This window comes from Cervus elaphus, chromosome 5 (assembly GCF_910594005.1).
Source record: "Cervus elaphus chromosome 5, mCerEla1.1, whole genome shotgun sequence".
NCBI lineage: Eukaryota > Metazoa > Chordata > Mammalia > Artiodactyla > Cervidae > Cervus > Cervus elaphus.
The window spans coordinates 10221362-10233067 of NC_057819.1; the positions used below are offsets into that span (position 1 = coordinate 10221362).

An 11706-nucleotide genomic window follows, 5' to 3' on the forward strand; every position below is an offset into this window, starting at 1 on the left:
TCAGTAAATGGTAGTTAATACTATTAGCCTTAGGGGATTTTTATAGCATCAGCTACTCCTTCTTCAGATCACCCCCAAACAGGAGCAGCGCCTATTTTCTGCTCTGTTCTCAGTCCCAAAGAACCCTACACAAGAGGGACTTAGCATTTTCTTGGCCACGAGTCCCCTTTTCCTGGGCAGCCTTCACTCATTCTGAAGGGGCAGAACCACTTGCCAGACTGAAGTTGGGTCCTGAGTTAACCTGTTCTTCTTCCAGGAGTTCTCACCTCGGGGCCGGCCCCGGGACAGGTGCTGTGACACCGAGGGGCACTATGCAATAGAACTTTCTGTGACGATGGAAACGTTCTAAGTTCATGCTGTTCCAAACCATAGCGCCTGGCCATGTGTAGCTATCAAACACTTGCAATGTGGCTGGTGGGACTGAAAAGCCAATTTTCAATATTATTTGATAGTAATGAACTTAAATAGCTACTTGTAGCTAATGGTTACCATAGCCATTGGCTATGGTACACTGGTATGCACACTGGCTAATGGACTGATGTAGAATAGCTACAGGCAAGTAGGAAGAGATGGGTGGTGAAAACCCTGGATCAAATAGGGGCAGAGTCAGGCCCAGGCAAATAAATCAATTTCCCTTTCTGGGTCTCAGTTTCCCCATCTGCTTACTAAATGCTGTTTCAGTGTTATCACATTAGCTGAAGGACATTTTTCTGGGGCTCTTGGACTTGGAATGAAACCGGGAAGCCCTTCCAGACGGATTTCTTCTTTCTTGCCCCCAGTATGTGCTCAAGGGAAAAGCACAGAGCTGGAATCCTGGGATGCATGCGTGAGCAGAGGTCACAAGAGTCAGAATTATCGATTCTGCTCTGATTCATGTGACATAACCTAACATAACCTTGCCAAGGGCAAATGGAGTTGTCTCAGTGGGAAGAGGCAGGTGTGGGTTCAAGTCTTGGCACTGCGATTCCCAGCTTCACCCAAGGCTGAACCTCATCTAGAAGTTCTCATCTGGAAAGTGCCCAAGATGCATTCCAAGACAAGAGATGATCAAACCCAGCATGGCCGTGGGATGAAAACGACACTTCACCTCCGTGATCTTCCTCCCCCAAACCCATAGCCAACCCCGTCTTACCAAGAGAAAAACATGAGACAAATTCCAAGAGAGGGGCATCTTATGATACACCTGACTAGTATTCCTCAAAATGCCCAGGTCCAGGGGGCTTCCCTGGCAGTCCAGTGGTAAAGACTCTGCACTGCCAATGAAGAGGACGTGGGTTTGACCACCGGTCGGAGCCACCAGGCTCCTCGGTCCATGGGATTCTCCAAGCTAGAATACTGGAATGGGATGCAATTTCCTCCCCCAACCCAGGGATCAAACCCATGTCTCCTGCATCTCCTGCATTGCAGCCAGATTCTTTACCACTAGCACCACCTAGGAAGTCCAAAATATAAGAAGTTAGGTCTTACGAAGTGAATTTCACCTAAAAAATGTTATATAGACCTTTGATATGACAGTTGTAAAATTCTTTTTATTCTACAAGTCAGATCCAAGTCTTTGTAATTCCCAAGTCCAGGGTTTTCTTACAAATCCATGGTAGGGGACTGGGAGAGGCAGTGGTATTGCTGGAGTGGGAAAAAAAAATTCAAGGTGTGCCTTAGAATCAGATGTACTGAAGTTGGAGCCCTTGCTTTGCATTTGCTAGCTGTGTGATCTGGGGCAAGTTGTTTCACCGCTCTGAGCCTATTTCCTCAACAGCAAAGTGCATGATTGATGGGAACCTTTCAATGAGACCCACAGCCCAGACTCAGGCTCACGAGAGGACCTGGAGGCAATAGTCACTTCCTTCCCATCTCCCTTCTCCCAGTTGTTCAACGGGGTTGACAGCCACCCCTACACACACACACACAATGTTGAAGCTGGACTGAGTAAAAAGGGGTGGGTAAAAAAAACAAAGAAGAAGAGAAAAAGAAACACATGCACACACACACACACACACACACACACACAAAAGGGGTGGGTATGAGGGTCAAAATTCCAAGGTGTGCAACTCCACAAATAATCCCTTTCATTCAAAAGGGCGGGTGACAAATACGCACACTACTTCCAAGGACCCCCGGTTGGCAGGGCTTGCTTGTTGCTCAGGATTATTTCTGCAACAGACTCAAGGCCAACTCAGAGTCAGCAGGGAGCAAAGCAAACAAGACGTGATCGTCTAATCTCAGGGCAGCAGGGCAGCTATAAGGAGGGAGCCCATAGTGACATCAGCTTTTGCTCACCAACCTGACAACAGGATGAGACTCCTAGTGTTGGCTGCTCTGCTCACAGGTAGGCGAGTGCCCTCAGCCCCACCCCTTCCCGCCCTGGGATCTCTCTCCTCTGCAATGGGCGCCAGAGGTCACAGGGATGGCCAGACCTAGGGTCTTTTTCAGGGCTCACCGTGGGGCTTAAGAGCTCCCATATTGGGGTCCCCTCAAATCCCCCTCGATGGGCTTTCCAGGTGGCACTAGTGGTAAAGAACCCAGCAGCCAATGCAGGAGACCTAAGAGATGAGGGTTCGATTCCTGGGTTGGGAAGATCCCCTGGAGGAGGGCATGGCAACCCAGTATTCTTGCCTGGAGAATCCCCATGGATAGAGGAGCCTGACGGGCTACAGTCCACTGGGCCACAAAGAGCTGGACATGACTGAAGTGACTTAACACACACACACACGCACAAATTCCCCCACATCTGGCATCTTCTCCACCTTTAGGTCTGAACTCAGATGACCCATCTCAGAAAGACTTGTCCTTGTCCATCCAAGCTAAGAGCACCCCGTCTCCCTCTCCCTGGAGTGGACTGCTATTTCCTTCTCCAGGGGATCTTTATAACCCAGGGATGGAACCTGCATCTCCTGCATGGCAGGCGGATTCTTCACCGCTGAGCCACGGCCTTGATACAGGGGCTTCTCGGTGCCTGTCTTGGCCTGCAGCACGTCTCTTGTTGATTCATTTCATTTTTTATCTCACACTCACACCTAAGCACGCACTCCTTGAGAGCAGTGATAGTGCTGTTTGCACCATTTAATGCATGGATTAATAGAATCAGAATTAACTAGAATTCAAATCACACCTCATTCAGCCATTATTCATTCATTCAACATTGACAGTATCAGAGTCTCTAAGGTATCAGGCTCAGGGTTGAGACTGGGGAGTCAGCCACGCTCGCCGTGTGCTCATGCACCCCAGCAGTACCTGCATGCAGGTCTGGCCTCTGCAAAGAGCAGAACTGGCGGGATCAGAGAGAAGGAAAGAGGAGGGAAGCAGGAGAGGGGTCTGGAGAGGGGCCAAGGCAGTCAGGCCGCTCCCGCCTGAGCTCCACCACTCCTCCGGGCTCTGCTCCTGGGTGTAGCCGCTGTCGGCTGCCACCGTGGAGGCTGCTCCTGGGAGAAAGTGAGCAGCTGCCACCTTTCCTGAGCCCTGGAGCCGAAGCACTTGGAGCGACTCCAGTGTCCACAGCGTATCAAGGACAGGAAGGGCCAGGCGTGGGGCACAGAGACGACACCGGGGGCCGAAATCACTTAGCACCATCTTTATGGGACCAAATCTCACAGGTCGGGCTCTACACCTGAAGTAAAGAAGTCCTAGGAACTTACACTGTGGTCCAGTGGCTAAGACTCTGTGCTCCCCATACAGGGGCCTGGGTTCGATCTCTGGTCAGGAAACTAGATCCTACATGCTGCAGCTTAAAATCCTGCATGCTACAACAAAGATTGGCCGCAACTAAGACCTAGCACAGCCAAATAATTTTAAAAAAGAAGCAAAGTTGTCCTGTTGGGAATGGAGGCCACGTGGGCCTCCTCACCATTCTTCACACTCCTGGCCCCCCTCAACCTTGTCATCCCCCAGCCCAACCCCCCATTTAGATTCCCTTACTGTGCTCCAATTTTGCCGTCTTCTAACACAACATCCAATTCCCTTATTTATTACCTTTACTGCTTACTGTTTCTCCTGCACTAGATCAATGAGGTTACAGATTTTTTAATTGTTCACTGATGTGTCTCCAGGGCAGTGACTAGCATATAATAGGTGCTCAATAAATACTTACTGAATAAATAATGGAAATGGTTTTAAATTATCATATAGTCACACAAACACTAGTACACAAAGGTTCAGAGCAGCACCATCCATAACAGCCAACAAGTAGAAACAACCCAAATGTCCATCAGATGATGAACAACTGAAAAATGTGATCTGTCCATACAATGGAATATTAATCAGCCATAAAAAGGACTGAAACGCTGATACCTGTGATAACAGGGATGAAGCTCAAATCATATGTGAAGTGAAAGAAGCCAGTCACAAAAGGCCATATATTGTACGGTTCCATTTACATAAAGTATTCAGAATAGGCAAATCCATAGAAACAGAAAACAAACTAGTGGTTGCCAGAAGGGAGGGGGGAAAGGGGAGTGGTTGTTGATGGGCAGAGGGCATCCTTTTGGGGTGATGAAAATGTTCTGGAATTAGTATTGATGGTTGCACAATTCTGTGAATATACTAAAAACCACTGCATTGTATGCTTTGTTTAAAATGGTGAGTTTCACGTTTTGTGAGTTGTTTAGAAAATGCCTGCTCACTTTACCAGGTTCCTGTATCCAGCTTTTTTCAGAGGAGGCAGCTGATGGGGGGTCAGGGGGACAGCATGGGGGCCTGAGAGAGCAAGCAGGTAGTAAGGTCCCTGGGGTGCCGGCAGCCAACCAGGACGTATTTGAACTCTGGCTGTGTCCTCCTGCAGTGGGCGCTGGCCAGGCCGGCCTCAACTCGAGGGCGTTATGGCAGTTCAACGGCGTGATTAAGTGCAAGATCCCCAGCAGTGAACCACTGCTGGATTTCAACAACTACGGCTGCTACTGTGGCCTGGGCGGATCAGGGACCCCTGTGGATGATCTGGACAGGTGAGTTGCTCTGCTGGGAAAGTATCCCTGAGATGGGGGGAGGGCAGAAGACAAAGGTCTCATGAGGCACAAAAAAAGATTTGCCTATTTGCTAAAGTAACACATGTTCACCTCTTAATTCAGGGGAGCAAAAAGCTGAAGGTTGGAGGGGGAGGGGTGTGTGTGTGTGAGGGGTGTGTGTGTGTGTGTGTGAGGGGTGTGGGGGTGGGTGGTGTGTGTGTGTGTGTGAGGGGTGTGTGGGTGGGTGGGGGGTGGGTGTGTGTGTGTGTGTGAGGGGTGTGTGGGTGGGTGGGGTGTGTGTGTGTGTGTGTGAGGGGTGGGTGGGTGGGTGGGGGTGTGTGTGTGTGAGGGGTGGGTGGGTGGGTGGGGGTGTGTGTGTGTGAGGAATGGGTGGGTAGGGGGTGTGTGTGTGTGTGTGAGGGGTGTGTGGGTGGGTGGGGTGTGTGTGTGTGTGTGAGGGGTGAGTGGATGGGTGGGGTGTGTGTGTGTGAGGGGTGGGTGTGTGTGTGTGTGAGGGGTGGGTGGGTGGGGTGTGTGTGTGTGTGTGTGTATGAGGGGTGTGTGTGTGAGGGGTGTGTGGGTGGGTGGGGTGTGTGTGTGTGTGTGTGTGTGTGTGTGTGTGTGTGTGTGTGAAGGTGGGTGGATGGGTGATGTGTGTGCGCGCGCGCGTGCAAATGCTGCCCTCTAGTGGTAGGACTTTGCAACACAAAACATCACTTCAAGGACTCAATCTCCCAGCTGGGGTGAAACCATCACTGTCTCTTGTGCTGTATAGGCTTGTGCTGTATTCCTGCAACCATTTTAAAATCATCTTCAATAAACATGAGAAAAAGACTTACTGTTTTCAAGCCACAGGACCAGTACCTCTCAGGGCAGGTCATCTAAAACAGCTCCGCCTGTTCTGAGGGAGCAAGTTCAGGCTGACGTGCTGCCCTACCCCGCTCCTGCCTCAGCTCTGTTCCTCCCCTTCTCCAGGTGCTGCCAGACACACGACAACTGCTACAAACAAGCCAAGAAACTGGACAACTGTAAAGTCCTTGTGGACAATCCCTACACCAACAGCTACTCATACTCATGTTCTAACAACGAGGTCACCTGCAGCAGTAGGTTTACCCTCTTGTTGGCTCTTGTTAGTGGGCATGGAGGGAAATAGTATTAATGATAGCCACCACTGACTGATCATTTTCTTGGTGCCAGGCAGTATCTCCTTTAATCCTTGAAACAACCCTATGGAATAGGTACTGCTATTATCCCCATTTTACAGATGAGGAAACTGAGGCTCAAAAAGCTGGACCAACTGTCCAAGGGCACGCAGCCCCGTGAATGGCGGTGTTTGGTTTTTGAACATAGGTCTATATCACTCCAAACCTCTGCTTTTAACTGCCAAGCCATACTGCTTTGTTTATTTCATAAAAAGAGCTTAGAACTCCCACGTATCAGGCTTTCATTGCATGCCAGGTACTAGGCAAGGTGTGCATGTGTGATAGGTTTTATTAAACCCATTTTACAGGTTAGGAAGCTGAGGCCCCAAAATAGTCACTTGCTCCAAATCACACAACCTATGAGTGGTAGGGCCAGCTTTTGAACTCGGTTGCTTCTGATTTTATTTTATTTTATTTTTTTTGCTTCTGATTTTAAAGGCTCGGGTCTTAACCACTAAGTTATGCAGCGTTCATGATGAAACATGTCCCTCCATGAAGACAGTTCTGGAGAGCAAGACAATTCAGAGAGGTGTAGGGAACTGTCTTGTGAGACCAGCATTCTAGATTTTCATTGCCCTTAATTTTGCAATCACAGATACATCCCAATTTTTGAAAACTGTACTAACAACACTGGAATCACCAGTCCAACTCCCAAAGTGCCAAGAAAAGACTGACCTGGCATCCCATCACCCTAAGAAATAAACAGTTTCATACCTCTGTATTCCTTTTAACCAGGGATCCAACCCTGGCAGGGGAAGCGCAGAGTCCGCTGGACCATCAGGGAATTCCTTCAATCTGTTCCTTTAAATCATATACACGTTCTCTCCATCTCTCCAGCATTTTCTCTTTTCTCTCTGCTTTATTTTCTCCACAGAATTTCCTAACAGCCGACACATTAATGTTATTCCTTCACTTGCTGTCTCTCCAACAGAAAGGATTCACAAGATCAGAGGTTGTCTGTTCTCTTCATGGCTGTGTCCCCAGAGTGTAGATCAGAGCCTGGAATCATAGGTGCTCTCGATGTAAATGTTTGATGAATGCACAGTCTAGATACAATCTTGCATTCTGTGTTTTTCTCACTTATCACCACATTACGACCATGTTTCCATGGTCTCACAGTCTTCCTTATTACTTCTTTCAAAGCTGCATAAAATAGCTTCATTTGCTCATACAGTCCCCTGGTAACACAGATTTCAGCTGTGCTCTACTTCAGAAAGCCAGATATACGGGAAATCATATTTTTGCCCTGAAACTTGATCAGTAAGAATTTCTTTCTATGGATTCTGGACTCCTTTATGAATCTGCTGAAAGCTATAGACACTCTCCCCAGGGAAATACACACACACACACACACACACACACACACACACACACACCACACATACATGTTTGCAAATAATTTATTTTTAATGAAACTTTCTTCTTCCCCTACAAGCAAGTCAAGAAGCCTGCAGCAGAAGGCACTGATTCAAGTTATAAACAATAACTTGCTAGACACACACTACTATATATAAAATAGATAAATAACAAGGACCTATAAAGCACAGGGGACCATATTCAATATCTTGTAATAACCTATAATGGAAAGTCATCTGAAAAAATATAAATGTATACCTGAATCACTTTTGCTGGACACCTGAAATAACACAACACTGAAAATCAACTAAACTTCAATAAAACAGAATTAAAAGAAAAAAACAATAATTCGCTAAATAATTACCTCATTATGCACATTTTATAATCTAATTAAGCACTAATTTATGCTTAATGAGGGGTTGAGGAAAACATTCATGATTTTTAAAAGAAAGGACTAGAGAAATAAAACCTTAATAAGATTATTGAAGGTAAGCAGATATACATAATTAAATTATGGATAATAAAGCTGAAATGCATTTTAAATGTTATCTATGTTGTTTCTTTTGGTTACAAATGTAAATGAGGTCAAAATAATATAATTTCAAATTCTCCAGAAATGTATGTCATAGAAAGCAGAAGGCACCTATAATCCTAACACCCAAGAAAACCAGTTAGATATATTGCACTTCAGATTTTTTCAGCATATACGATGCACTTTTTACTGTTAATATCTTGGAAATGTTTCCCCATACAGACACAATTTAAAATAATTTAAAATAAACATCTGTATAATACTCTATTGTAAGGACATTCTGTAATCTTAAGAATATGTGCTTTAAAGTAGAGAAATTGGCTTACAAAACTTCACTAAGTTGAAATGTAAAATATTTTGCTGCCTTGAGTATGTGTTTTAGTATTCCCCATACAATTTGCAGTTGCTATCTATGTTATCATCGCTCTGTGGTTGTATGGGTTTTTAAAGCAGTGAGTTCATTTAGAAGTGTGAAAACAGAGAACGTCCCCAAAGCAGTTATCATACCTTAGGATCACCAGATAAAATAAGCTGCCCAGTTGAATTCGATTATCAGATAGACAAGAAATTATTTTTTTTAAGTCTGTGTCCCAAATAGTGCATTTATTGTTGATCTGAAATTCCAGTATTTGTATTTGCTTTATCTGTCAACCCTAAATTTGCACCGGTGGAACTGCCAGCAGACCGCTTCATTTCATCCTTCCCGCCCCTGGATCCTACAAAGCATCAACCACCTTGACTCAGTCCTCTGTTCTCGCTTTATTCCAGGCGAAAACAATGCCTGTGAGAATTTCATCTGCAACTGTGACCGCAATGCCGCCATCTGCTTCTCAAAGGCGCCATACAACAAGGAGCACAAGAACCTGGACAAGAAGAACTGCTAGATCTGAGTATCTTCCCAGGAAATTAGGATTCCCTTTGGGGCCCATGGCTTTGACCTTATACCATGTCCTCCAATAAAGCACCTATTGAAAGGCCTCCCGTTTGGAGATTGTTTTATTCTCTGCCTACTGAACATGACTAAATTTCTTCCTGGTCCTTTGGGAGTATCATTCGTTCCAGACCTGGAAGCTGAATTAGAGGGACATTTCTAGGAAGTGAGTACTACAAGACCTGAATAATGATTAATAACCACGGATGATTTACTCTGTGCCAGAACTGTGTGTCTCTAAATTCTCTGGGCAGCCCTATAAGATTTAGACACTATTAGCAAATGCTATTTTTCTAAGCTGAGCTTCAGGAAGAAAGGTCATTCACCTACCGAGAGAGATGCATCTGGTAAAGAGCAAATAAGGGATCTGAAGCCAGACCATCCAACAGAACACCCTGCCCTGCCTGAGGTGGTGGGCTCTTCAGTTTGAGTCAGACCTGCCCTCCTTGTTTTTCTGTCTTTTACTTCCAACTGTGTTCAATCGTTTTTTTTCCTGTAATTCCTTTCTAAACTCTACAAAGCCTTCACCACAGTCTACAAGCACACACGTGCACATGCTCACACGGGAAAGACAATTCTGGAAGAGCAAGAGGAATTCTGAGTGAGGGAGGCTGTGTGAGGGAATTCTGAGAGATGGAGGGTATGAGACAATTTTGAGACAAGGAAGGTGAGAGCGAATTCTGAGAGAAGCAAGGTGAGAAGGAATTATGGGAGGAGAGTGAGGGATTTCTGAGTAAGGGGATTCTGAGCAAAGGAGGGTGAGCGGGGATTCTGAGAGAAGGCAGGTGTGAGAAAGTTTGAGTGAGGGAATTCTGAGGTCAGAGGAAAGTCAGAGAACGGAAGTCAGAAGAAACTCTGAGAGAAGGAAAGTGAGAGGGAATTCTGAGAGCAGGAGAGTCAGAGGGAGTGCTGAGAGAAGGAAGGTGAGAAGGAATTCTGAGAGGAGAGTGAGAGAGTGAGGAAATTCTGAGGAAGGGAGGATATGAGGAAATTCTGGGAGAAGGAGGCCAAGAGGGAATTATGAGAGAAGGAAGGTATGAGGAAATTTGAGTGAGGGAATTCCGAATGAGGTCGGGTGAGAGGGAATTCTCAGAGAAGGAAACTGAGTGGGAATCTGAGTGGGAATTCTGAGGAAATTCTGAGAGTACAGTTAGAGAGAAATGAGTGAGAGAGGATGTGAGGGATTCCTGAGAAAAGCTGGGTGAGAGGGAATTCTGAGAGAAGGTGGATGAGAGGGAATTCTGAGAGAAGGTGGATGAGAGGGAATTCTGAGAGAAGGTGGGTGAGAGGAATTCTGAGGGAGGGAGGACTGCACGTGTGCTTAGTCACTTCAGTTGTGTCTGACTCTTCGAGACCCTCCGTCAGGCTCATGTGTCCATGGGATTCTCCAGGCAAGAATACTAGAGTGGGTTGCCATGCCCTCCTCCAGGGGATCTTCCCGACCCAGGGATAGAACCCAAGTCTCTTCTGTCTCCTGCACTGACAGGCAGGTTCTTTACCACTAGTGCCACCTGAGAAGCCCGAGGGAGGGATGGTGAGAGGGAATTCTGAGAGAAGGAGGGTGTGAGGGGTTTCTGAGAGAAGGAAGATGAGAAGGAATTTGTACAAGCTGATTTTTCACATTGTAGTCTTAAAATATAATTAACAATAATAGTTTCAACCTCTTGAGCACTTACTATATATTACTGTGCTAAGCGTTTTCCGTGTCTCATCTCCCTAAGTGTTCAAACCAGTTCTGTGAGATCTATACACCTGCCTCCAGTTTATGGGTGAGGAACTAAAAATTCAGGTAAGTCAAGTCACTTGCCTGAGATCACACAAATGGCAGAGTCAGGATTTGACCAGATGAGTCTCTTTGGTGGGTTTCCCTGGTGGTGCTAGTGGTAAAGAACCCGCTTGCCAAGGCAGGACACATAAGAGATCCCTGGGTCGGGATGATCCCCTGGAGCAGGGCATAGCAACCCATGTCAGTGACAGAGGAGCCTGGCAGGCTACAGTCCATAGGGTCACAAAGAGTCGGACACGACTGAGGCAACTTAGGAAGCATGTAAGTCTCCTTGATAATGCCTGAGCTGTTAACCACTAAGTTACTCAGCCAAGTTTCTCTACAAAAGTTTATTACTACACTGGCAATGAAATTCACCAGAGGGAGTGGAGAAGGGCACAGAAGAGAACTGAATTGGAAAAGCAAAGATGAGAAAGGACCACATGGACTATGAAAAGCCATGACTGAGCAGTTTTACAGAATATACTGGAGACTAATAGAATACACACTACTGGGTGTGTGGTAGGCAGCAAAGGAGTGCATGCGGATTTGTCTTTGGTCCCAACTCCTCCTTCATTTCATTCCTCCATTCAAAGAATATTTATTCAATACTCACTCTGGGCCAGACACTGCACAAAAGGCTGAGGATACAATGTATCTGGGGTTGGCCTGAAGACAATGATTTATTGTTAGTAGTTGCCATCAGTTTAGTGTTCTCTGAGACTTTCTTTCCCCCTTGCTTGTCAAACTGGCATATGATGTGTAACATATGCTATGTTCTACCTTCCAGACTGTGTCATGCACTTTGCACAATTACCTCCTCACCCTCACAACAGCTCTGTAGTTGAAGGTATTATTACCTCCCCATTTTACAGATGAAGAAACTGACTCAAAGAGGCAAGTCATCTGTCAAAGGTCACCCTCTCATAGATGGTATAGCTGACACTGGAACCCAAATATGGTCATTTAGAGGGAAAATGCCATCA

General features: G+C 46.1%; 1 protein-coding gene across 1 annotated transcript; it reads left to right on the forward strand.

Annotated features, from left to right (window-relative positions):
- The first annotated feature begins 2195 nt into the window (after positions 1 to 2195).
- On the forward strand, positions 2196 to 9001 carry PLA2G1B (phospholipase A2 group IB). The gene is made up of 4 exons (XM_043901625.1): positions 2196 to 2326; positions 4775 to 4934; positions 5910 to 6037; positions 8793 to 9001. The coding sequence occupies exons 1-4, from the start codon at positions 2293 to 2295 to the stop codon at positions 8906 to 8908; spliced, it is 438 nt and encodes a 145-aa protein (XP_043757560.1). The 5' UTR covers positions 2196 to 2292; the 3' UTR covers positions 8909 to 9001.
- Positions 9002 to 11706: the final 2705 nt, after the last annotated feature.

Bases quoted from the DNA above. Each gene is read 5' to 3' on its own strand.
- PLA2G1B (XM_043901625.1), top strand. From the start codon at position 2,293: ATGAGACTCCTAGTGTTGGCTGCTCTGCTCACAG. The intron at 2,327-4,774 runs GTAGGCGAGTGC...GTCCTCCTGCAG, and splicing joins GTTGGCTGCTCTGCTCACAG to TGGGCGCTGGCCAGGCCGGC. The intron at 6,038-8,792 runs GTAGGTTTACCC...GCTTTATTCCAG, and splicing joins CAACGAGGTCACCTGCAGCA to GCGAAAACAATGCCTGTGAG.